This window comes from Armigeres subalbatus, chromosome 3 (genome assembly GCF_024139115.2).
Source record: "Armigeres subalbatus isolate Guangzhou_Male chromosome 3, GZ_Asu_2, whole genome shotgun sequence".
NCBI classification, from domain to species: Eukaryota; Metazoa; Arthropoda; class Insecta; order Diptera; family Culicidae; genus Armigeres; species Armigeres subalbatus.
Window position 1 is genome coordinate 169,172,784 of NC_085141.1, and position 27,925 is coordinate 169,200,708.

A 27,925-nucleotide genomic window follows, 5' to 3' on the forward strand; every position below is an offset into this window, starting at 1 on the left:
AAATAAGTTCTAGTGAAACGAACATATAAGAATAATTGAAGTGCGGGTGTTTAGAATTGTAGTGTGGTGATTAACAGCTTCATGCAATGGTTGTATCGAGCACTGTGACGATTTTCAGGTAGGTGTTTATTCGATAATACCGTTTTGTAAAAGTGGAAAGAATCACTTCGGCTCAGTGGTGTGGCATCGGAGAGTGAAATTTTGAATTCTACATTTTTATTTTCTGCAATTGAATCAATTAGGAGTAAAACAAGTGATAGAAAAATATTGAGCATTGTGAAAAATAAATGGGAGACTTTTTAAAAATTATCAACCATAAACCTACGACTTCCAAACAGTTAAAATCATTAGTTTTCTGTGCAGTGAGCCGGGAACCGGGTCCATAGGCCCAAGTAGTGATTTACCCTATTGGAAGAATAGATTCGAATGTAAATGTTAAATTGTCACCAAATTTCCTGTGTATGTTTTCATCATATTGGTATCGTCCATAATCGGGTAGAAAAATACTGTACGGTACATTATGGAGCGGCTACCTTGCCGCGGTGGAAGCTCCGAATTCAATCCGCGGTACAACAACAACCGGATCTACAGTAATTAATTTTTTAAATTTTTTTGACATACTTGCTTCTCAACAACGGTATTTCAGATAAGTGCGGTTCGATATCTTAGACTAGTCATATCAGAGATACCCATATTTTAGCCCACGAATATTGAACGGATTAAATATCCTTAGAATCAGCTTCAGCTATATGTATGATCAATATTTGAAATACTATAAAATAATTATGAAAATAATACTAAATTAGAAGATTCTCCATCAGAAGTGAGCCAGCCCATGACTACAAGCCTCTTTGATAAAGAATAAAAATAAAGATTCCCCGTTAATATGAGATAAAAATTATGTTTAATCAGTTAAAAGCTTGCGGAAAAGTATATTCTATGACAGGGGGGAAAATACAATTTTTTTGTCACTAATTTTTAATTGAAAATGTTAAATTATTTTGTCAGCTTTTTATGTAGTTTTCCAAAGCAGTTTATGTAATTCAAAAATGTAAAAGCAGTTTTCTGACGCACATTGAACATGCTACCCAATGTTTCATCGTAGCAAATGACTAGGAAGATATCTTACCAGATACAGAATATCAGAGTAAAAATGCAGCATTTCATAAATATGAGACAAATATTAAAACGTCAAGGCCCACCGTGCATGCTTGAATTGGGAGATAATTATAAATAAAATTATTGAGTAATAATAAAATTCAGCACTGAATTACATGATCAACGAAGTGTTTTGAATTCACAAAAGGAAGAAACGGGGACAGCCGTACCAAACGTTTCACATTCAGGGGTATATGAAAAGGTAGCGCTGGAAGTGACATTGCTAAGAATATTGGGACACAGGTATTTCTCCCATATGTCTGGCCCTTATGCCTAGGCTATAGCGCCATTACTTAATTCTCAAAGCACAAAGTACTACGGAGAAGTTTGGGCAAAATAACATAATTTTTATTGGTTTTGAACTTGTTTCGAGATGGGAACCTGGGGTGGCATTGTGCATCTCGATTCGAACGTAATTCTATCGAGTCGAACATGTTTGGCATTACGGGTTTCGATTCGATCTCGAAAACGACTCATCGTTCGAGTTTGCTCGAGGAGGTAAAAGAATAACGAGATGTTTTGGCATTATGGGAACTCGATAGCACACTGAAAAACGACTCAAGTCGAACGAAAAACACTCGTCACCTTTATAGCTTTCGAATGTTGTTCCAGAGTTATTTCTTGCTGAAAGTTTTTAATCATATTTGTTATTATTTGTCTACGGGAAGAGAATAAATGTTTTATTATTGTCTCTTGAGGAAAAGAATGTCATTAGTATACCTACTTTTATAGTTTCCAGACAATATGCAATCTCTAATTATCTCGAAATCTGCGTAAAAACGACTTCAACTAAAATCGGTTTTTTGAAGTTTTCACGTATTTCTTGACGATTTCAATAAATCGCTTAGAAAATCTATGAGGAAAATCTGCGTAAAAACGTGTATATACCAAAATCTACGTAAAAATAGTTGAGTTAAACCAAAAAAAAAACGCGCATGAGATGACCCAATTGCATTTAACTAAAACACATGGAAACATTAAAGTAATTTATTATCGAACCCTTCTTTAGCTTTAAATTATTTAGCTTAAAATTTGATCTGTGGCATAAACTCGAATAAACATAAAACTTATAATTTGTGTCGTAGCAATATCTCAATTTACAAAACATGTCGTATCGGCATAATGTTTTAATCGGTTGCAACTGCTCAATAAATAATATTGCTTTTTAAAAGTCATTGAGCACAATTTGCTTGTTTATAAATTAACGCCAGTTCATGCCCTGAAGGATGCCTTTCCAACAGGCAACATGCTACACGCAGATGAAATTACTCTTATTCTCTCTGTTTACTCACATTCGCCATGCGCTGAAGGTTGTCTCTCCAGCGGGCGGCATACTAAACACGGAGACAGCTATCTCTTATTCTCTCTGTTTACATTTCGTTTGACAGAACATACTCGATTGAGCTAGTACAGCACCATTCGAAATCTTGTACTGCGAATGAATGAAGTCGAACGAAATACATAATGCCGCATTTTTTTCGAAACGAATCCAAAAACTTACGAATCGAGTGATTCGATTCGAGATGCGCAATGTCACCCCTGTTCTTAGAGTATATGTCGTTACTTTATCACTATTCGCTGTAATGCCTACTACCTTAGTGGAAGTAAATGAAAGAAGATGAATTTAATTTCAGATTATTATGTCAAAATTACAGTGAGCTTCTATTACTTATATCGACGAAGTATGGAGTTAGGTAAACAAGTCAGAGAGTGCAATTTGTGCAATTAGGGCCGTACACAATTACGATAGTGTATAAAACCCAATCTATGTTGTGAGTTGTCATTGTTTGCTTCAAACAAAAAAAATACATAAACCAATCACAATAACAAACATTGTCAACTACTTACAGAATTATTATTTCAAAATTTAGCCCAATAATATTTGACTCCAGACTTTTTATTTGATTCATACATTCAGACAAAAAACGGCCGATCATCGAAGTAGAATTACTCTCACAATCCGTAAAACTAGGGGCAGGTATTTCCGTCTATGGTCTAATTCCCGTCATATGCGCTAGAAGCAATGAAAGCAACGTCCATTTGCTGTAACTTCATTATAGCATAACATTTCTCCTGAACCTATGTTTTGATACGAATGAGTTATAGCAAAAAAGTGTCTCTTTCATTGGTTTCTGAAACTATGACGGAAATTAAAACGCAGCGGAAAATACCTGCCGTATCCCTATCAATCAAATCTTGAAAATCGGGTGCAGTTTTTATATAATAATAATGAAGTTCTATACAGCTCCCCACTATTAAAATCGGTTCCAACAAACACGTCGCAAAAAAAATTGTAGTTCCCGAGCCAAATACTGCTGGACATGGTAATAACGATAAGGAAAAATAGCATCATGTGCTGTAGGGATGGAGCTATGCTAAAGATAACATTAAATCTCGGGTACTTATTCAAAAGGACGTATGTGATTTTGTAAACAAAGATTCAAACGTCGATTTGTCCAATCTGATGGCACTCCCAGCAAACCAACACCACCAACAGGTAGCCGAGGGCTTCCCCTACCTGTCTGTGGTGATGGCTTGCGTGGGAGCGCTATCAGATTGGACAAATCGATGCTTGAATCTTTGTTTATAAAATCACATCCGTCATTTTGAATAAGTACCCGAGAAATTATTTCATATCTCCTTATAAAACTCAAACTTTTTAAGGAAAGTATTCACATAAAGTTATACACACATATATACATACTTATTTCATATAGTTCGTGAAGGTATAGGGTAAGACACCCAGAAATCGCTCACCCCCCAGTTTTCGCCCACCTATTTTAAAACCTTCATTTCTCGAAAACTAGTTGTTGGAAACAGTTAAAGTTCAGGTTTTTTCATCTTTTAGTTATGCTTGTATGGAAAAACTTTAACTGGTACTGTTTTCAACAACTAGTTTTCGAGAAATGAAGGTTTTAAAATAGGTGGGCGAAAACTGGGGGGAGGGCGATTTCTGGGTGTCTTACCCTAAAATGATATAGTTGGATCTCACCGGAATAATTGTCCACGGAATTCTTTAATACAGGCTCCGGACATTTCATGTCTCATTCGGTGTAGACAATTGTAACCTATGTTCGCACCTTCCAATGATCTTCAACTTTCACTAATCTTGAAACATCAATACTTCGCCAGTATCGGTAATTTTCCAGGGGAATAGCACTATTGTATAGTCTGTTTCGTAATGGAAAATATTCGATCTTCAAGTATTGCGTCTGCGGTTCCAGTTCATTAAACAAATTTCACTAATAATCGTGGTCCGCTTCGTTTGGTGAGAACTTGTTTCCACTTAATTCTTGTCCATTTTATTTTATTTTATTTTATTTTTTATTTTTTTCAAGCGGTTTTTGTGACAAGCACTTTTTTTCACAACCACTCACACTCACGGCTAACTTCGATCCCAAAAAAATATGAATCAACAAGCATCAATTGGCCATAATTTATGCATCATATTGTAGTGCATGTTTAATTCCATCAACAACATCGGTTTGACACTTGTAGTACCGGTACTTTGGCTGCCAGGTCAAAGTAACCTAGATGTTAGTCATGCAAACAGGAACAGGATCGATCAGGTGGAGGACGATTAACCCTCCGCAGACTGCGTGGTTGGCGAACTGCAGCCATGGACCGAGCTGAATGGAGACTTTTATGTATTGCACAGGCCACTCCGGCCTTAGTCTGGTAATAAATAAATAAATAAATACTTGTCTTCATCAGGTTTGCATAAAATTTGATTAATCGCTTACACAGTTTCAGTTTGGACTTATTCAACCTCACGTTATGCTGATCAAGTCAGTCCAACAGATGTTTAGGCACTTGTTATGATGAATCAGCGCTTCTACGAGGATGTCACCCACACCAAAAAAAAACATTCTCTTGATTGAAGCTCCGTCTAACCAACCTGATCCGCAATTGGACTAGTAAGACCTAGACATGGGCACTAGATGGGCACTCTCGAACTTTTGAGCAAGTTTTTTGTTCGTTGATTGTGGCACTACTCGAAAGGTGTTTAGATCATTTGCAAACACTGCTTTATACGATTTGAAAATGGAAAATCGTTGACGAAGAGTACGAGCGGTAGTGACCCTATATGGCTACCCTGAAGAACCCCCGAGTGTGCAAATGAAAAGCAGTGTGGTTGGTAAGCCAACGGAAAGCAGCATCTCCTAATAAAGCATGCTTAAAGATTGTCAGAACCAGGGCCTTTCGATGTTTCAATGTTTGGCAACTTCCTATTCACGCAGAAGAAACAGTTGGTATGTTTAAATCATATTCTGGATCTCAAAGAAAACCAGGAGGATATAGGACGGCTAACACACAACAAAGCCTCTGGGATTGAGCAACTACCGGGATAGCTATTTAAATACGGCGATGAAGCACTGACCAGAGCGCTGCACTGGGTAACTACCAACATTTGGGGAGAGGTTCTGCCACAAGAGTGGATGGAAGGTGTCGTGTGTCCCATCTACAAAAAGGGCGTTAAGCTGCATTGTAGCAGCTACCGCGCAACCATATTGATGAACGCCAACTTACACCGATTGCAAGAGAGTTTGTGTGGCAGTACTAGGCGGGATTCATAGGCGAACGCTCTAGAATGGACCAGGTGTTCAGCGTACGCCAAATATTTTTTAATTGCCGCATATCTTACATGCCCACTAGGATGGTTCAAAAAATCTATGATGCTCCACAGTGCTCATCTGATTCTTTACCATGTTCTGAGTGACCCCTGAAAATTTGAGCCCATTTGGATTAAAACTGATTTAGCACAAGCCGTTTCAAGTTGGCATGCAAATTAGTATGGGGAAATTTATTTTTTTCATTATACTGTTAATGACGCTTCCCCATCAAGCGCATGTTAAAGGAAAACCTACATAGATAAAAGGAATACTCAACAGCTTTCACTCAGTGAAAACCGCATCTCAATTAAGCGTTCCAATAATTTGTAATCGAATTTAATCTATACCGTGGTTTTCTGGAGCTAATTGCATAACTCATCAACAGGCAACATTGCTGCTCGTGGCGCGAAAGATAGCACACACAAACTCAGGCTACTATGTTGCACTGCACATTTCAGTGATGCCCTCAAAGAAGTTTAATGATCATGACTAAAGATTCGCAACCTGTCTTAAAATCGATTACTAATTATTGAGACGATTAATCAACATGCGGTTTTCGTTGGGTGAAAGCTGTTGAGTATCCCTTTTAGCTATGTAGGTTTTTTTTTAACCTACGCTTAATGGGGAAACGTCATTAACAGTATAATGAAAAAATAAATTTCCCCATACTAATTTGCATGCAAACTTGAAACGGCTTATGCTAAATCAGTTTTAATCCAAATGAGCTCAATTTTTCAGAGGACACTCAGAACATGGTAAAGAATCAGATGAGCACTGTGGAGCAAAATCTATTTTTGAACCACCCTAATGCCCACACATCACCTGTTCATCGACTTCAAAGCCACAAATGAGACAATCTATCGGGACCAGCTTAGCAAATAATGCACAAACACGGATTCCCAGATGAACTGATACGGTTGGTCCAAGAGACGATGTATCGGGTCTTACGCGTAGTTTGAGTTCCAGGGACATTCTCGAGTCCCTTTGAAATGCACATAGGGATACGGCAAAGTGATGGTCTTTCGTGTATGCTATGCAACATCACTTTGGAGGGAGTAATACGAAGAAATATTTTCACGACTTCCATTCAGCTATTTGGTTTCGCCGACGACATTGATGTTACAGCACGAAACTTTGAAAAGATGAAGGAAGCCTACATCAAACAAACGGATTGGACTAGTCATCAACACGTCGAAGACGAAGTACAAGATAGGAAGAGGATCCAGAGAGGACAATGTAAGCCACCCACCACGAGTTTGTGTCGGTGGTGACGAAATTGAAGCTAGTTGAAGAATTCGTGTACTTGGGCTCACTGATGACCTCCGATAATGATACCAGCAAAGAAATTTGGAGAAGCATGGTTACAGGGAATCTTACGAATTTAGGAAACCGAAAAACGCTTCGATCGAATAACCGCCATACTAAACTGATTATCTACAAAAGGCTCATAAGAACGGTAGTCCTCTACGGACCTGACACCTGAACGATGCTCGTGGAGGACCAGCGCGCACTTGGAGTTTTCGACAGGAAAGTGTTGGGAGATCCATCTATCGTCCACATCGTGAAAATCTGGAAACTGCGGTGGGCCGGGCACGTAGTCAGAATGTCGGACAATAACTCGGTTAAAATAGTGCACGACAGGAACAAGAAGGCGAGGTGCGCATCGAAAAAGGTGGATCCATCAGGTAGCAGAGAATTTGTGGACCATCCGCAGACTGCGTGGTTGGCGACGTGTAGCCATGAATCTAGTGACATGGTGAATACTTTCATGTACTGCACAGGCCACTCCAGTCTTAGTCTGAACGAATAATAATCTGTCATACTAGGTGTTCCTTATTTAATTAACATTATCATCCTTATTTGCTTTGATACATTTTCACTATTATTAAATAATACATTTCAATTGCCTCTGGCAGTTAGGGGTTTTCCTCTGATTGAATTGATATTGACCTATAGGTAGGAGTAGGAGTTAAATTGAATCCTCCTGTGTGAGTTAGAATGTGTTTAACTTAAAGTAAACTTAACTCAATTAATACTACGGAAACATCAAAATTAGTTCTTCTATCTAATATTTGACTCCTCACTTAGAAAGTACAAAATATCATCCGCCGACTCTCGCTTCCATCCCCTTCAACCGATTCTAAATACTTTACTTGTTGCCAAAAAACACCGTCGTTGAAAATTGTGGGATCACCAAGCACCTCCTCACATGTGTGTTGATGATGAGAAAGAATTGAAACTCTTTGGAAAATTTCACATGTTCTGGTACATACTGGACTACAGATTTTGCTTTAAGTCTTAAATTCCATATTCGAAAGTTTTGTTCGGGGAATTTCATCTTCTAGATAATTTACTTATATTTGCATGTATCACTTATACTGGCGTAGTGTAGCAGGTGCCAAAAGCAGATATTTTTATCAATTCACTATTTGGAGTTCGTTTTCAATCGATTTCGATTTGAATGGAGCTGGGAAAATAAACAAAAAACCTCGAGTGCAGTTCAACCAAATGGAGCAAAACGAATACTTTAGCACACTGAAACATTAGTCTATTAGATTCAAGAGCTTTCGATATGAGCAAATAAGAGTACGATCAACTCACCCAGCTATCGACTACCCATTTGCTGCCAAACGGAATCATTTTTCGGTAGGCAACTCACCTTCAAACTGTAGCAACTATAGCACATGGCAAATGATTGTAACAAATTGCGTTGAACAGACGGTACGATGTTTTGAAGTATCACTTTGAAGTGGATAAAACCAATTTATTTTAAACAGATGCGTTAACCTACCGTTCACATGAACGATTAACGTGGATACCGCGGACCAGTTTTTGGGTTAACCGTGAAAGTTATCGCTAATTTGCTTTAATTTACCAGTGACTATGAAGTGCATACGCAAACAATCGTAACTTGATGACACACGATGTATACTACGTTTAGACTATGGAGTCAGCCAAATTCACGAAAAGAGAAATGACTTCAAGATAACCGACTGACATATTACACGCCCTTAGTCTGGCCACAGTGACAGCGGCTTATGAAGTGCGAATATTGCGTTAACTGGAACAAAAATGTGCATGACTCTTATTTATCTAACACATTCATTCCGGTGCGGATCAGTGATATACAGCTACCAAGTCGAACGACATTATCAACGATGAGAGCATTGTTTCTACTTGTTTTGGTAATTATCCACGAAGGTTCGAATACATCGACCAAGAAAGCAAATGATTCCTGTGAATACCAGTTGTTATCAAGAAAGAAAAGGTTCTTGCTTTTCCCAACGGGATCTTCCTTGATAGTAAGGCCGCATCACCTGAGCTAGTTAAATGTGGATAAATATTCGCAACATCGTTCATCTTTTCAGGTAACAGCATCTCTCTTGAAGGGAGTTTTATTCACCGGTCCTGGAGGTAACGTTGCAATGGTAGAGTTCGATTTATATCATCCTCTTCCTGATTATAAGAGGCGTTTTTCCCAATTTAAATTGGGCGAAATAGCGCCTCCACCTTTTGCTCCTTCGATGTCACCAACAACATCAAAGATAGTTCCAATACCACTTGCATCACCAGATTCTAACGATCATCACCATGAACATGAAGTATCGCAAATGGAGCTACAGGAGTACCTCAAGACCCACCCAGAAACGTGGGTTCCTCTAGGATACAGCAAGGATAGATCAGATCGTTTCCCACAGAAAACGTACAGTCCTTATCGAACCAACCAACTAATTATTGACCAACAAAGCGTTGCTCCGACCTCCATCCCTCAAAAAAGTAAATATTTACAAAATGAATTACCAAACACCTACAATATTGAAGGCTCAGGTGAAGTTGAACCTGATCACGGTTTTGTCGAACAGGGAGATAAATATAATATTAGCAACTATCAGGATTGGGAACATTACTACCACTACCGGGAAAAGAGAGACTTGTTTCATACACTTGAACACGCATTTGAAGAGAGGTAAGAACATGTGCGAATCGCCAGTAAACGTCGTGAAAATAAGAAACCACTTCTTCTACTTTCCAGCCATAACTTCCGAATAAAACCCTGTATCATGCGAGCCATATGTGAAGCACGAAGCTATCTTCCGCCAAAGGGTCGGTCTATGATGTTTGACGTTATAAGAATTTTCTTCAGGTTGGTTAAAACTTAATTCCAGACAAAGAGAAAAGATATAAAATTAAACGTGACATTTGTTTGCAGCATTCCGTTGAAGGATGAACTCACCGATGATTACAGCAAAGCCATGAGAAACGGCAATATGGATTGTCATGAGGCTTACAGGAACGAATGTTCTGTCAGTATATTATATTTAATTCTGTTCGGAAAGTTTAGTTCGTGAGATAGCTATAAACAGGAAAAAACAAGTCACAAACGTGCATTATTTCTAATGATAAATTTCAAATAGTAGTAATAGACAATAAATGACGTATTAGTAAGGAATAATTGGGAATATCTTTTCAAATTTACCTACTATATACACTAAACATTTGCAATATCAATTTTCTTGGGCTATTCGGAACTCTTAATTAAGCAACGAACCCTTAATCTTTCCTTACACTTACCAAAGCGTTTGTGTAGAATGTTTATTCCGGCCAAGCGGTGGGAGGATCATCTTTAGGTTCTTGTTTTTAGCCCGTTAAGGTTTCAGATGCTGAGTTTTTGGCAGCTTTCCAGAATCAGCATGTCGTATTCAATAACAAGGACGATTATTTGCTTGCGGAAAGCAAGATTACTTCGCTCATGTGTTGCAGAACATGTCAGAATCGTCACAAATATATTCAGAAGTTTTACAAGCTCTGGAAGAAGTTCAATCAAATGCAGTTCTTTCTTGAAGTAGTCAACAATATCTGAGATATTCTCAACACTTCAAAGTTTGCAAAAACATTCCCCGATGCAGCAGCAAGCGTTCCGGATAAACATCACCCTCATAAAAACACAGAATTTTTGCTTTGCTTGTGTCGTCTCCCAGCAAAAACTTTTCAATTTCCAAAAGGAACTCAAGCGATTCAGTTTAAAATCGAGCGTCAAGTGATTCCAGAATCTTTTTGATAATGTCTTGATACTGATTTCTGATTTTCCTCAATCGACTCTGCGATTGATTTTCGTCTCTGTGATTGATCGGCTCATTTGTGGTAACTTCGGAGATTCTACCTCGGGTGGCATCAAGCAGATGATACTCTTTCCCAAACCTCGGAAAACTCCTTTTTACAGAAGTTCAAAATTGCCTTCAACGTTTCGATCATTCGGTATGCTTCCTCCAGACGCAACAATTTTCTTTGGGTTCACCGTGTCAATGTACCCGAATAATTTTACTAGTACCATCAAGGTAAAGTAAAAGTCATTCTCAAAGCCCAGCAGCTTTTGCACCAGCATCAGAAGCATCACTTTCAGCCAAATTCATGAAAAATTCAACTAAAGCGGAATAGTTTGATAAAACAGATGACATAGACACGAATTTGACTGCCCAGTCCATCTTGTTGGGCACAAAGGTCGAAGTTTGGTGGAATCATCTGACTTTATACACTGGAACATCGGGAGCCGTTTTGGTGAATAGCTAACAAAGTTGATCAGATCCTTCACCAGTTGGAACCAGTTCCAACCTAAGTGCTGTCAAAGTGTATTTGTATATGTGTTATGTATATTTGTTATTGTAGTTTTAAATGAAGTTAATCCGGTACGGTTGTCTTGATTCAGTTTTAAAAAGTTATTCAGAGGTTCATTCAGGGATTTCCTCACAGATTGTGTCCTAAATTAGGTCGGTGGAAGCAATTAGCTTGGAAATTGGCAAACCCATTCACAAAATCCGCTAAGAATTGACAGAAAAATACTTTTGAGGGATACTGAATAGAATTCTTTCTTAAATAATATCCAGAACATCTTTCAGGCATTCCTCCATATTTTTTTCCAAAGGATTCCTCTATGAAAATCGTTGAATGCTGTTCCAGGATTTTCTCTGGAAGTTGCTCCAGGAATTAATTTGTAAATTCCTGCAATAACTCCTCCAGGAAATCCTTCTGAAATACAAGAACTTACTCGAAGTTTCCATCAGGAATTGCTTCGTAACTTTCGTACATTAATGCCCCCGGAGTAATTGAGCAATTCCTCCGGAAGATTCTTGAGAAATTCCTCTGGAAGTGGAGGAGCAGGAGCTCTTCTGGAAGTTCTTCAAAGAAATCCTCCGCAAAATCCTCCAGAAATTCCCCCGGAAGTTCCTTCACGAGTTTCACTGGAAGCTAACACAGAAATTCCTACGGAAGTTCTTCCAGGAAGCATGAATTTGTTCGAAGAAATTCCTGGAGGAAATAATGGAGGAGTTCCTTAAGGAACTTCCGGAGGAATTACTTGAAGAACTCCCGAAATAATACCTGGAGGAACTTCCGGAGGAATCCTTGAAGGAACTTCGGGAGGAAATCATGTATAAACCATCGGAGGAATCTCTCAAGGTACTTCCGGAGGAATTCCTCAAGGAACATGTAAGGATGAAACTTGCGGGGGAGTTTCTGAAGGAAACTTCAAGTAAATTCCTGAAGGAATTTCCTGCGGAAACGTTGTTGAGTTTTGCATGTTGGACTATTGAAAGATTAGGAATTTCAGAAGGAACTCCTAGTAGTAAGATAGCCTCACACCTCGGGAATTTGGTCCACAGATTTTTACATATATTTTCGGTATTTGGGAACAGAAAATCAAAATCCTGGCTTCATTTAAAATGCACGGGGCCCAAAATCCAGCGGAAAAAGGCCAACGCACTCCCACTGCACTGGATGTCCTGGATCATATGTTTCATATCAAAACAAACACGATGCTACGCACACCAACATATCCAATGATAGATGAAAATGAAAACGTTTTTTTTATTCAGGGTTCGGGTTGGCACTGACCCGGGTTTAAAAACGAATTCGACGTTAGCTTGCACTTCATTTTTGCCACCAGCCATATTCCTTGCTCCGTCATAACACTGCCTTCTACAGTTGGACAGCGGAAACTCAAACGGGATAAGTTTTTCCTTGATGACGGAATAAAGCATGGCGGAGGTTGTACATTCCACTTCATAGAAATCAAGGAAAATTTCTTCGGCTTCCATAGGATTTCCGGCAAAACGGATGCAAAATGAAAACTGTTCCTTCCTTGAAATGTCCGCTGTCTCTTCGCACATAATAGCATAGTCAACAGCCAACTTGACCAACTCAAGGAGTTTCCGAAGCAGAGTATGGCTAAGAAGATCGAACATTTCATTTTGGATTCCCTGGCTACATCAAGTATACGATTCGCGTTTCAGCTAAGATTTCAGCTCCCCTGCATCTTCACTGCGAAAATTCAGCAGATTTACGAAATTACTTGCATCATCATTGTGACCACGGATTGCTAAACCCTGAGAAGCTTAGTACAACAGCGATGAAAAGATCTTTTTCAAGTACGCCCAGTTAAAAATAATTTCTTAGCCCCATTCAACAACAAAAAAATGCCTCGAGTCACCACGAGTTCGTTAGCTTCTATGCCTCTCTTACTAAATTAAAAATAAGATGATATTGATTGTACATATCACAAAGAAACGTGACTCTGGAAGTGTTATACACGCTTGGTATGCTAAAATAGGCTAGGCTAAATAAACGAACAATCATTTCTCTCTTTTTTGCCTTTCTCCTATTTTTGTCAGAGATCTGCGTACAAACGTTAACTGATGCTCGCAAAGCATGTAGTATCATCACTGTTTCCCTGTGACACATCGATTGTTAATGCAGTTTGAACTTTTCCACTCCCTTTTCCGTTTATTGAAACCTAATTCGATGAAGACTATTTCCTTTTTGAGGAGAACGGTAGAAGTCCTGCAAGAAGTGCTACCCACCAAAGTTGGCGCCTATGCAAACGATCCTTAGAGCCATTGTTGTCTAATGAGGTCAAGGGTTGCTTGCCTGTCGAGCCGTTGGTACATTTTATTTACTGGCCTGAGAGTGCGCCTTTTGAATGGCGTGACACTGCTCGTCGACTTCCTCGGATGTAATGGGATATCGCTGGTAGTCAAGATGTATGGGTCAAGATATATCGACTCAGCCAAGTGGAGGAACCCGGGCTCAGGATCGTGTAGTGGCTTTCTTCCATATCGCCGGAAATGATATACTGACCTTGTCTCCGTGTTAACTTCACGAGGTCCCTTCGAAGGGCAGCCGATAATCATCTCCGGCCTTTGCTTTAGTTGGACAGCATGTAGGACAAATTCTACACCGATGGCACTCAGCTGAAAGATTGCAGCAGGAGACAGTTGATGTTGTAGCGCCAAGATGGCCACACCACCTCCCCTGGTTGGCCGATCCAGTCTCACAATGTGAAAACGCAGGATGTTGACGATTACTTCGGTGATTAACACCACGTCTATCTTCTTCTCCTCAAGGAAATCCTTCTGTTTCATTGTTTTGTTCTTCAGCGAGCAAACGTTCCAGTCCAGTTGACCAGGCTCACCATAGCAGCCGTTTTCAATTATAAACATGCCAAGAGACCTGGTCGAAACGGGTTAGACAATCACGCATTCGAGAGGGGGAATCGGCATCCATTGCTCCGAGGTGTAAAGGGGGCAGATTTTCCTGGTGGGATAGTTACGTTCCCCGACTGTCGGCGGAATCCATGAGGAGGTTTCCGTCGATTGGAGCAAAGGGAGCTGGAGCTTCAACCGACGCAGCTGCCGCTACCAGTCGTTTTTGCAGCTGTAACAGTGAGAGGACTGAAACTATTTGATGGGGAGCTGGAATGGCCGGAAAGTTCGCCTTGCTGATCAATACACGGTTCTTTTTCGGAAGGGTACCGGTGTCCTCATTCCGACTAAGCATCCCCAATTAAACACCAGAGGCTCCAAACCTGAAGCAAATGAGCAGCAAGTGAAATAGAGTGAATTCACCACGGGTCGGGTGAAACATTTCTGCCTGAGGACATCTTTTGACGCCTACGTTCCATGTCCGTAAGCAAAGCAGATTTTTATACAAAGCAGCTTTCGTTTCCGTCTACATGTTGCGGGACCGTAGAAGCCCCTATGCAGAGTACTAAACTCGTCTTAGAAGGTTGGCTTGCAAATGTTTTTTGACTTCAGCCGCTCACGTTCTTGAGACAGAATTAAGCAAGAAAACGTGGTGGCGCATTTTACCTAACCGGCGCATTTCATACGTATCTCCCCTAGTAGTTTGGCGACCGCGATGCATCACAGACAGTTTTTGTTCTTCCCAAAATAGGCACTCTGGGATATCTACCACTGGTCATGGCTGGTGGGGCTAATTTTAACAGGATAATTAGATTTAACCCTTCCGTTACCAACCCCCTTTTGAAAACGAAAATAAAAATCTTTTTGGCTGTAACTTTTTTGTCTTTTGACATTTTTTTCGCAACTTTCACCAAAAGAAGCGGAATTTATTCAAGTTTCAGTTGCTCTATGAATTTTTAGGACTGGCCACTTGATACCGGAGTTATTCCGGATTTAAAATGGGTGTTAGCTTTTGGCCATATGCCAGAACGCATACTTCGGAAATGATTATTTTAGATATTTTGAAGAGAAACGACGCATAAACTATACCAAATTTGATCAGGAATTTGATCGGTCCGAAATATGGCCTGTATTCCGGAATCCAGACGTTCCGCCGGAACCTGTTACGGGGTCACTTTACTGAAATAGGCGAATACCATCATGCGGCATATCAAACTTCATGATTTCAAAAGTTATGGTATTCTATGGTAGTTTTATACTTCCGGGACCGTATTTTAACCGATTGGAACCGGTAAACTGACTTACCGAGTACCGGTTCAAGGGTTAATTTTGGGAAATAAGCAAACCCCATCATGCGGCGTATCAAACTTCACGATTTCGAAAGCTATCCCGGATAAAAATGTACTATTGGTTCAATTGTGTAAACAATTGAATTACCATAGAATGTACGGTATACAATAGGATATATTGTTGCTTGATGCTTGCACAGATTGTATCCACACTGAGGATACAATACATCAACATATTTCACTAATGTAACAATCAGACATCATGCACGCGTACAAAAAAGAATGAGATTGAGCAACGACTGCTACGCGCACATAAAATTGAGCGCACGTGAGTCTCACGAGGCTTGTGTACCTCACATTAACATTGGTGAGTCGCATTGATACATCTCAATGCGATCAGCTCATGCGCTGTTTGCCATGGCAAACCTTTGCAAACAACAGCAAAAGTGCGTAAAGGGCAAAAGGGCAGGAAATTTTCATTCAATAATATCGTCGCCTAAGTAACGCCAGCTATGCATTGCTAGCGCATGAGATGAGTCTCATGAGACGTACATTGAGACATGCTCACTCAGTTATTTTATGCGCGCGCTAGCTTCTCTCGTCGCACTGAATTGGTGCTACGTGAGCTTTTGTAGCTCATGGCACACTGTCTCATCTATGTATACACGAGAATTAAGAGACTCTGGTAGCAATACTTGCAATTGTTTTTTAAACATTTTCGTACATAAGATTCATACATTGATAACTTTTGAAACGTGTCTTTACATTGCATATAAACTATATAACAATATTTGCCTCAAAGCGCCAAATATGCATTTTTCCCTTTAAATTGCATTGTTGAACAGTAAAGCTGTCACAACTGAGAAGTCAAAAATCGTATTGTTTTACTATACAAATACAATACAATCCATTGTATTTTGAACAGTTTTGTTCGGATACTTCAACAATATATTAACCATACACTCTATTGTGTGACGAAAAAAATGTATGGAAAAATCTCAGATTTTGTATAGTTACGATACTTAACAACCCGTACATTCTATTGCGAAAACTTCATTTACATTTGAGTAAATGGTTCATATCAATGCATTCTAATGTATTTCTATGGTTTAATTTACAATACAATCTATTGCCAATTTAATGTTATTAATAGTAGTGTTACAATAAATTGTATTGTTATTCTACTGTATTTTTTATTCGGGATGCCATTCCATGACCGTGTTTGAACCGATTTGAACCGGTAAACTGATTTGCTGAGTACCGGTTCAAGGGTCAATTTTGGGAAACCTGAGCATGAGCATGAGCATTATGACCGCACAATTCGTAGTTGCTACTCCGTGATTGACTGAACTTGCGAAATTGTACAGAAAACACAATGAATGGGGCTTGGGATTAGCTACCCATTCTCAATGTACACGTTTCGGGAGCTCAAATATTTAAAGTCAATAACGGCGCCGGCCACGTCCTTACGGTCATATAGGAATGGAAGGATTGTTAGTCCGACTCTCGTTGCTACTAGAGACCGAGTATACCTCTGCATCTCCACGATTGTCTTGGGATAGGATATCGTCTTAGTTACAAAGGATAATTTATCTGGATTCACTTTGGTAAGCGATGCGATCTATGGGATGGGAAATAACACTAATACGAGTTAAAAGTTAAAAAACATGCACGCCCGGTGGCATATGAAAGCTAAGGAGATTCGCGTTTTGGACGACCGCACGGAAGCGCAGCACTCTGTACTCACTTGCTCGATGGCTACAGCAAACTATTGAAGAACTCGCTTTTTTCGACCGCGCGCGACATGCGCATGAGCCACCGAACACAAAATACTTTATTTTTTCCCGACGACTAAAACACGCACTGCACTTACTTGTTCGATAGCTACTCTTATTACCGGCCGCGCAATGCAGAACAAATATTTCGGCCGATCGCGCGATCGTTCTGCAGTCCGAAACAAGAGAAATCTCGCACTGAACTGATTTTTATTACCGGCCGCGCAATGCAGAACAAATATTTCGGCCGATCGCGTCATTGTTCTGCAGTCCGAAACAAGAGAAATCTCGCACTGAACTGATTTTTATTACCGGCCGCGCAATGCAGAACAAATATTTCGGCCGATCGCGTCATCGTTCTGCAGTCCGAAACAAGAGAAATCTCGCACTGAACTGATTTTTATTACCGGCCGCGCAATGCAGAACAAATATTTCGGCCGATCGCGTCATCGTTCTGCAGTCCGAAACAAAAGAAATCTCGCACTGAACTGATTTTTATTACCGGCCGCGCAATGCAGAACAAATATTTCGGCCGATCGCGTCATCGTTCTGCAGTCCGAAACAAGAGAAATCTCGCACTGAACTGATTTTTATTACCGGCCGCGCAATGCAGAACAAATATTTCGGCCGATCGCGTCATCGTTCTGCAGTCCGAAACAAGAGAAATCTCGCACTGAACTGAATTTTATTACCGGCCGCGCAATGCAGAACAAATATTTCGGCCGATCGCGTCATCGTTCTGCAGTCCGAAACAAGAGAAATCTCGCACTGAACTCCCCAAGGGTCAATTTTGGGAAACCTTGGTAAAAAAGTAGAAAAAATGGTTCAAAGACATGGCAGATGTCGTTATGAAAATGGCTGGGAACAAAAGAAAGCTGAGGCCCGCTCAGCCGAACTGAAAGGGCGTTCACTGAGGGGGTGGGACTTATATCCGAAGAAGGCCCGTTCGCCTTAGGCAGAGGTCCAGATCTATATCGCGTAGTACAGACCTGCATCCTTCAGGAAGCAAAAGAGTGCAGCCGTATTAGCTTCATCATCAGCTAGCGCATCCCGGATGCTAGCTGGAATACCATAATGATTCCTGGGTGGTCAAATTTCGGGCACCTGCATACAAAGTGCTCGACGCTGTTCCTAACCTCGCAAAAGTCACATTCCGACCGGAAAGGGCCCCCACCGAAGTTGTGGGAGACCCTGGTATGCCCGGTCCGGAGTCTGGATATGATGGTCTGCTGTTTTTGCGAGGTCAGATCGTGCCAGGGACCAGTGGTGCTTTTCACCTTTCTTAGGGGTTGGACGTTGTTGCTGTTCCAAGCCCGGGCCCAGTCCTGGCCGACGACACTCGTCTATTTTTCAACGTCGGCCAGCGGGACGGAATGGGTATAGGGCGAGCCTTCATGTCCCACGCAGGCAAGGGCGTCAGTTTCCACATTTCCCCTAATGCCGCAATGTCCGGAAATGTACACGAAACAGGTGTCTGGAGCCATACCTGCAAGGATTCCTTGGATCCACGGGTGTTTTAGTGTGTGGCTTTAGAGGCAGCCACCATTGGTCGAGTCCGTAAGGATCGCAATTGGTTTGTTTGCTGGAAGAGTGGCAGCGACGAAGATGGCTGCAGCTTCGGCGAAAAATACGCTGCACTAAGACGGTAGGCTCTCGGACCTGGCACCGGAAACACCGAAACCTACCCCTCTGCTAGACATGGAACCATCGGTGTATTGTACGGTATGGTTCCGGAAACGAGTGGCCACGAGCTTGATGACCGACCTTCTTAGCTCCTCGGAGTTGTCGCCTCTTCGGAAGCGCGCGGCGATGGAGTTTTCGATTTTGACGGGAGGCATTGACCAGCTTCTTGCTCCGTGCCAGTGGACCCGCGCCACTGGGGGGAGACCGGTGCTTGCCACGCTTCTAAGGATCCGGTCAGCCTCGTCGAGGAGAGGGATCCCGTACTCTCCTGATGTCACCGCAGCATGGGAAGCTCCCTTGCAGCAGATGGCCGTGAGGAGTCTGTGCCGGAAAGGGAAGATTTCGGCTTCGACACAAGTTGCTTCAGCTGGCGTGGAAGGAAGGTGACCGGAAGCCAATCGGACGTAGCTGTTGAATACTGGGGAAAGCACGCTGATGAGGTCCCTTCGCACAGAACAGGTCAGCTCTAACCCATATAGTTGCTTGGCTTATACTTAGCCTGGTGTGCCGGTTGTTGGTATGGTGTTTTGCGGCCAGGGTTTTCATCAGGCTGATTTGCGGCTTGCAGGCCATCTTCACCGCCCGGAAGTGTAGAAGGTAAGCCGCCGGTCGATATCGACGCCAAGAACGCGAACGATTTTTTGGTTAGGTATAGGGTCGTGGCCAAGCTTAATAGGCGGGCCTCCGACTTGATGGTGGCCATGGCAAACGTGGCCCGGCCCCGGATGCACTTACCCGCATTCATAGTAATGCTAATGGAGATGGAACAGCTGTGGATTGCGCTAACCGCCGCCTTTGCTTTAATACTACAGTCGACTCTCTACATCTCGATGTTCTATACCTCGATATCTCTCCCTATGTCGATGATTTTCTCGGTCCCTTCAATCTACATACATTTGGGCTTTCTACATCTCGATAACCTTCCTATCTCGATATCTCTCTATCTCGATGTGTTCTGGTGATATATTGTTCAGGATTTTCTCTCCTTATGTCGATATAATCAAATTTCTAGGCTACTAGACCATCTTTGGGCAATAACAAACATACCAACAACAAGAGATGACATTTGTTTTGTTGTCGTTTTTCATAGCAACGAGCTTTTTTCGATCTAGTGCCCATCTCAATTTTCCTTCCATTCCTCGATCTCTCCCTATCTCGATGGTCCCTTCAATATCGAGATGTGGAGAGGCGACTGTAGTTCGCCCGGGAGTTCCACTTACGACAACCAGGCAGGTGTCGTCGGCGTAGACAAAGAGGTGGACGTTGGCCGGTAGTATGCTGAAGACCCCGTTCATTGCAATCAGGGAAAGGGTGACCGCAAGTTTCCTCGGCATACTCTCCGGATGCAGAGCCGCCAATGAGGACTGTGAAGGGCCTACCGGTCAAGAAGTTTTTGATTAAGGCAAGCATGTGGCCAGCGATGCCCCATTCTTGTAATTTGTTGAGGACCAGGGGTGTCCAGGTCCTGCTGAAGGCTTTGGCAATGTCCAGCAATGACCAGGGGTGTCCAGGTCCTGCTGAAGGCTTTGGCAAAACCAGGTCAACATGCTTGCCTTCGTTAGACGCGCTCTGCAGCACACAGCCCAGGTTGGTAAATTTTGTGCTGGTGCCATACCCTGGGCGAAAGGCGTGCGGTTGGAAGTCGAATCTTCCATCTGCTTCCAATTTTTCACGGAACAGGTGGTTGACCATCCGCTCCATGGTCTTACAGGCACAGGAGGTGAGGGAGATCGGTCGAAACTTGGAGGGATCCCGAACCGTCGTGTTATTTTTGGGGATGGGGATCACATGGCTTTTTCTCCACTCGTCGGGGAAATTGCGGTTCTCCCAAATGTCATTGACGAGTACAAAACTACCAAAGAACGCCATAACTATTTAAAATCATGAAGTTTGATATGCCGCATGATGGGGTTTGCTTGTTTCCCAAAATTGACCCTTGAACAGGTACTCGGTGAATCTGACTGGGGTTTAATCACCGTGTAAACTTATTTGTTGTTTTAATTGGCTAGCGAAACGCGTAACGCTAAATTGCTGTTTTGATTTAATTGTCACCAAAAAAAGCCAATTAAAACAACAAAACTCGGTAAATCAGTTTACGGGTTCCAATAGGTTCAAATACAGTCCAGGAAGTACAAAACTACCATGGATTTCCATAACTTATGAAATCATGAAGTTTGATATCCCGCATGATGGTATTCGCCTCTTTCCGAAAAAGTGACCCTGTAACAGGTTCCGGCGGACCGTCTGGAATTCGGAATACCGGCCATATTTTGAACCGATCAAATTTATATACATAGTTTATAGTATAGTTTATGCGTCGTTTCTCTTCAAAATATCTAAAATAATCATTTCCGAAGTATGCGTTCTGGCATATGGCCAAAAGCTAACCCCCATTTTAAATCCGGAATAACTCCGGTATCAAGTGGCCAGTCCTAAAAATTCATAGAGCAACTGAAACTTGAATAAATTCCGCTTCTTTTGGTGAAAGTTGCGAAAAAAATGTCAAAAGACAAAAAAGTTACATAAGAAAATTATTTTGTGCTTTTTAGTGGAATGTTTTCACCTGTCATAAGACGAGTTTATACAATCCCATTGAATTCCACACTTAAATGTATCTTGACAGATACGTATTTCGACCTCAAAAGTAAGGCCGTCTTCAGTGTCTCGTACTTGACTCGAGTCAAGTACGAGACACTGAAGACGGCCTTACTTTTGAGGTCGAAATACGTATCTGTCAAGATACAATTAAGTGGTGGAATTCAATGGGATTGTATAAACTCGTCTTATGACAGGGGAAAAAGTTACAGCCAAAAAGATTTTTATTTTCGTTTTCAAAAGGGGGGTTGGTAACGGAAGGGTTAAATGCATCAAAGATATATTTAATATTTATGTATCGATCAACCATGACTGTATCAGCCACAAAGAGAGATCCTATTGGAAATACCATGGTTGTGGTAATAAGACCACTGTCTTTCAATAGAGTGAACATGATCAGCATTCAGACTTTGTTTATAAAGCAGGCATTCTGTGTGTCATTGTTCTCTATTATCATTTCACTTTTGCACGACTGTGTTCACGTTAGAAATGTTAAGAAAATTATTTTTAGCTTTTTAGTGGAATGTCTTCATTTGTCATTAGACGAGTTTGTACCATCCCATTTAATTCCACCACTTTATTGTACCTTGACAGATACGTATTTCGACCTCAACAGTAAGGTCGTCTTCAGTTCAGTGTCTCGTACTTTACTCGGCTTAAGTCAAGTACGAGAAACTGAAGACGACGTTACTGTTGAGATCGAAATACATATCTGTCAAGGTACAATCAAATGGTGGAATTAAATGGGATGGTACAAACTCGTCTTATGGCAAGTATAAAGAATTGTTAGGATTTGAAATAAAGCCAATTTGGCCTTTCATCAGACTTGAATGAACCTTAAATAATATGTTAAGCTCATGAAGGAATCAATTCCCTCCGATATGGCAAGTTTTGAAATCTTTTGGAAAACTTTCATAAAAAAATAATTTCTTCCAATAATGTTTTTGAATAACTTATTAGATTGTTCATTAAGTCCATCTTAAATCGTATAAATTTAAGCATTTTACTTCGAGAAACATCCGAAACAAAAAGTGCGGATCATGTGTGTTTCCCCTACATGTCTTATTTCCTAGCTCGATTTTGTTTCCAGTGGTCCAGTGGTTTAGTCTAGGTCCTAGGACAAACGACACCGAGTTTTTTTACCAATTGCTACAAAGGCTTCTTCCGCTGCATAATGTTTTGCCTCAAATGGAAATAACTCAAGCCTTACAACCATCTGCAGGGTTAATTAGGTCGGTTTTGTAGATCCCACTTCGTAACACACTACATAAAAATGAATTTACTCAGCCTTGCGGGATATATCAGTTTGCTGGAATATCATATTAAAACGTTATTAGTCACACAAGTCTGCAAGTTGTGCTTCCGGGATTAATCTAGAAATTATCCTTAGGTTAAATCTTTGCTTACAAGACTAACTGTGTACCTTAGCCATAAAGCCTGTCCACGTTAAATTTCGGACTCTTAGCTAATGTCCAATCGATCTGTCGTCATTTCATCAATTTTGGCGTGTTTAAAACATGCTGATAGCTGCACATAAAGCAGACAGATTCAGCTGTCATGTAAATTGATCGTCTCAGTGGTTTGTAAAAATTTTCAAAAATCGTTCTATACGATGGGTGTCCGAAATTTAACGTGGACAGGCTTTATATACAATAGAATAAAAAAACGCCTAATCCTCAGATGATGCATTACCTTAAGTTAAGAGTAAATCTGCTAGCAAAAAAAAAAAACAAAATATACTGTACTTACTTATTTTTGCTCTGTTAAGTATGAGTCAAATCGGTGAAGTCTAACGTTTTTGTTGTTAAACCCTTGCCAAGATCCCGCATGAACTTATTAATATCAGTTGCCAGCCTTCTCCGGGTGATTTCGTATTGACGGCCGATGTACGTTGCCACCCGTGAAAGTGATCGCCAATTTCATCCAATTTACCAGACGCCATGAAGTACGTACGCAAACATACTTAACTTGTTAGCATCTAGAGAAGAGTAAATATTTCACTAGCTGGCCCATAAATGTGCATAACAGTTATGCATCAAACATCTTCTGAACCGCGACGGTGCAGCCAGATTAAAGTATCAGCCATGAGAGTATCTTTTTTGATAATTTTCTTAATAATTCATGAAAGTTGTGGTGTTTCGATGAACGAGATAGATTATTCTGGATTGTATAATCCTAATGTAACAAATGCTGATCAAACATTATCAAGGAAAAAGAGGTTTCTGCTTTTTCCAGTTGGTGCTAACCTTCTGGTGAGTTTTGGTGAGTTTCAACCTTTTTCGAACGATAATAGTCTGTACCAATCCCTCTATAGGTGACGGCGTCCGGAGTTAAATCAATGATATTCAAAGGACCTGGTGGAAATGTCGCCATTTTAGAGCTAGATATGTATCATCCACTACCAGATTATAAGAACCGCATTACGCAACTTAAATTGGGTGAAATTGCTGGACAGCCAAAACCTCCACCCCCACCAACTTTACCACCGCTTGCAATGGCAGACCCTCACGATCACCATTATGGGCATGAATTGTCGGATAACGAGGTACAAGAATACCTCAAGGCCCACCCAGACACGTGGGTTCCGCAGGGATACGCCAAAGACAGAACAGATTGGTTCCCGCAAGGTACATACAATCCATACCCCAAATACTACCGACAAAGCATTTCTCCGAGTTACAATCCGTACAAATCTAACCTATGGGGCTACGAGTCATCGAATTCCTATCGCATGAAAAGATCGGATGATGCGACAAGTGAACATGATCTTGTCGAAGGCGAAGACAAATACAATATTAGCCACCATCGTGATTGGGAACACTATTATCACTATCGGGAAAAACGAGACTTGTATCACACATTGGAACATTTTCTTGGGGGAGGGTAAGAACTAATGTGCATCTTTATTATGGTTTACAAAGAAAAGGCGTTCTCGAATTCGTGAACTAGAAAAATGGTCTGTGATTTGATACACGAATTCAGGAACGTTTTTTTTTTGTTCCATGTTGAATTAAAACTGTCAATACTTTTCAGCTATCGCCTTCAGATGAAATCTTGTATAATGCGAGCCATATGTGAAGCACGGAGCTTTCTTCTACCAAAAGGTAGATCCATGATGATGGATATTCTGAGGATTTTGTTCAGGTTGGATCCACAACAGTCACCAAGTTCCAGTAATTCCAATCTAATCTTTATTTGCAGTGTTCCGTTGAAAAATGACCTCCAAGATGACTATAGTCAAGCAATGAGACACGACAACATGGATTGCCACGATGTTTATGGGAAAGAGTGCTCCGTTAGTATATTATATTTGATCCTATTCGGGAAGTTTAGTCCTTGATAAACTAAAGACAAGCGAATATTCACAAATAAATAAAACAGTTTTAGTGCCTTCCATGTTATTTGAGAATATTCGGTATTTCGCTTCAGATCATTAGAAATAAAGCCGACGTATTCCGCAAAGTTTGAGAATGACGAAATCTGATTTTTTAAAGTGCCATCCCGATTTTGGCAACACCCGTTTTTGTCTACCCCCGTTTTTGTCTACCTCCGTTTTTGGCAACATTTTTTTCCCGATGTTGCTTAAAAGCTTAAAATTATTGGTTTATAACTTTTTTAGATCTAACACCTATTGATTATTATGAAACAAAATAAGGCCGATACAAATATTTAAGAACTATTTTGCCCCTCCCCCTCGGATTTTTTTTGCCAAAAAAGAATATTTTCAGGGGGCAACAAAATAAAATTCGGATAATTTTGAGGGTTTTCAAAACATTCTTTAACAAATCCGAAGACTTTTTTGGTTTTTTTCATTTTAATATTTATTTTTTATTATCCCCTCCCCCCCTTGACCTTTCGGAGACCAGTAGGACAAAATGTTAATTAAATATTTGTAACGGCCTAAGTAAAACTAAAAGTGAATTTTATTAAGGTTCATATGTATATGATGGGCTCTGTATGAATAGTGGACATATCCACAGAAATAACGAGCCACCACTTGGATCAGTGTTCATTGCGAACACTTTGTAGTGTAATTCAATCTTTAATTTGTTACCCACACTACCATCATGTAACCAGCCTACCTTAGAATGCCATATTTTTCCTCGCATGTAATAAAAACTCGTTTTTGAAACAACAGGAAATCTGTCGTGTTTCATCAGCCAGTATGTTTGGAATAAATTATAATTCATGCTTTTTGCTCGTCACGGCTCGTTAGATTTCAGCCATGGTTGACAATAGTAATTCTCGTCGAATGAAGAAGGCGAAAAAAATATAGTCTTCGTCATATCATTGCACAACGCAACACCTATTCGGTTTATTCACACCGTATGCCCACAACGAAGATAGTCGTGCAGCCACAAGTTATGACGATTTCCGTCGCCACTTCTTCACATAATTCATTGCACGTACTTATAGACGGACTGGTTAAAAACATAATTGCGTCTCAAATAAACAAATTGTAGTAACTTTGGTATCGATAACATTTATAACTCCTTCATACGTTACTCCAAATTCATTATTACAAAGTCTTCGCATGGCAGCTGCCGCTTGAAGAATAAAGGTTCCCCCAAACACATGCGATGCGATAATCGCGACGCGATTCTATCGCTTGGCGACTGCTAGTCTGTCGCCGTTGGTATGGGAGCGTAAATGGAACATTGCCTGCAGCGATCCAACGATAGAATTACGGCGACTTTAGTCTATATATGATTTTAGTCTATATAGCACTAAAAATCAACTATATATATATATATATATATATATATATATATATATATATATATATATATAGCTGTCGACGTCGCGGCGATGAAATCGCTTAGGTCTGGGGGAGCCTTAACGGTATGAAGTCTTCGTTCTCTGATGTCGTCATGACGATATGATTGCACGACGAAAGCTAACGTCGTGCGCGTAATCGATGGTGCGTCGAGTAGCAATGAAGACTACTACAACTCGTCGCTACTGTGCCATTTTGTACTGCGACGATGACTGTTGTCAGCCCTGATTTCAGCAATGTATTTTGCATGATTTGAAGCACTAAAAATCAACAAAATTTTATTGCTTTACCACAATAAAAATTTGATGTGTACTGATTGATGTGGGGTTACATAAAATATGCTGAAATTCTAGACGATACAGATGCCCGATGTCTCCAGGTTACCAATATAACGCTTTTGTCCGCAAAGTTCACTGAAGGACGCTTTATTATAAATATCAGGCGAATTTCATCACGAAAAAAGCTCCATCACCAATATGTGAATTAATCTGGATTCTTATTGCTTGTAATGTAACGGTTCCCCCACATCTGTATGGAAAATTTTCCACAAAAGGCACGATTTAGCACCGCACGGCATGATTGATAATATTATGAGTTGACGTTTGCAGGGGTACCGTATTGATTCCAATTCCGAAGCTGACTCGAATTATAATCTTAAGCATGCTTTGGAAAAAGCAATGTTGCGTCAATAATTTCGGAGCACAATAGGATCATTTTTTCTATTATAAAACAATTGGCATTCCCCGTCGAATGCAACATGTTGCAGATCAAACAGTGTATCTCACATTTTTGCACACACTTTTGCTTGCGTTTGGCTAGAAATTTTTTAATGCATATAAACAAATATGAAAAATAAGACCTATCCACTTAAAGCGTTATTTGGAACTTTTCTCATATATTTCTTAACCCTTTTTAATGACAGAGAAAGGAACCATCACCGCTAGGTGGATTAATCAGGGTTTTTGTATAATTTTTGGCCCGAACTAGCAAACACCGCAAATGGATTCAGAATTTATCAAAGGGTGATTTTTTCACAGCACTCCAAAGTTCAACTTTAAAAAACCGTTTCAACTTTCCCCGGCGTACCTTACAAATAACAATATCTGCAATAATTTTAATTTTGTTATACATTTTCTGTTCCGGATGGAGAACAGAATATTATTTGATCGGCATAACATGATTATAACATAATGTGATAAATTAATTATGAATAGCAATACTTGTAACATAACCAGTTACAAGCTTGTTCTTTTCAATAACATAATTTGAAATTATTTCAGTTATTTTCATCACTTTTCAAGTAACACATCGAGATATATTTTTGTTCAATTGAAAACATATTTAGTAACGTTTTTGTTAAGACTAGAAGTTATTTTGTTATTTTTTTTGTTATTTTTACTACTAATGGTGCATGTTTTATAACAACTTCTGTTATAAAAAATGCTGTAACAGAATTACAAGTTCTGATACAAATCTGTTATCATCTTCTGATCGGGCTCCAACGGAAACAAAAGTCTTTGGCGAACGAAGCTGGGTAGCGCGGTATCAATCATATTGATTG

At 40.3% G+C, this 27,925-nt stretch overlaps 3 protein-coding genes across 6 annotated transcripts in view; 2 read left to right on the plus strand and 1 right to left on the minus strand.

Annotated features, from left to right (window-relative positions):
- The window catches only part of LOC134224945 (uncharacterized), a 65,739-nt gene extending 57,066 nt beyond the window's left edge, over positions 1 to 8,673 (minus strand). The window contains exon 1 of one of the 3 annotated variants that reach the window (XM_062704602.1): positions 8,431 to 8,673. Coding sequence is in view for 1 of the 3 variants with exons in the window: in XM_062704600.1 (XP_062560584.1) it covers positions 4,151 to 4,199 (49 nt within the window). In the remaining 2 variants the exon portion in view is untranslated. Of the gene's footprint in view, positions 1 to 4,150; positions 4,265 to 8,372 lie in introns of those variants that run through there. The other 2 variants (XM_062704603.1, XM_062704600.1) reach the window with 2 other exon arrangements.
- A 150-nt stretch (positions 8,674 to 8,823) lies between these two features.
- Positions 8,824 to 10,213, plus strand: LOC134220889 (uncharacterized). 2 transcript variants are annotated; one of them, XM_062700052.1, is made up of 4 exons: positions 8,824 to 9,073; positions 9,140 to 9,738; positions 9,805 to 9,915; positions 9,982 to 10,213. In XM_062700052.1, exons 1-4 carry the CDS (start codon positions 8,930 to 8,932, stop codon positions 10,118 to 10,120), a joined length of 993 nt encoding a protein of 330 aa, XP_062556036.1. In that variant the 5' UTR covers positions 8,824 to 8,929; the 3' UTR covers positions 10,121 to 10,213. The 2 variants fall into 2 exon arrangements, with proteins under 2 accessions (XP_062556036.1, XP_062556037.1); XM_062700053.1 differs by having other exon boundaries at positions 8,833 to 8,956.
- A 13,315-nt stretch (positions 10,214 to 23,528) lies between these two features.
- LOC134225075 (uncharacterized) lies at positions 23,529 to 24,943 on the plus strand. The gene is made up of 4 exons (XM_062704859.1): positions 23,529 to 23,839; positions 23,902 to 24,470; positions 24,621 to 24,731; positions 24,789 to 24,943. Exons 1-4 carry the CDS (start codon positions 23,603 to 23,605, stop codon positions 24,925 to 24,927), a joined length of 1,056 nt encoding a protein of 351 aa, XP_062560843.1. The 5' UTR covers positions 23,529 to 23,602; the 3' UTR covers positions 24,928 to 24,943.
- The last annotated feature ends 2,982 nt before the right edge of the window (positions 24,944 to 27,925 follow it).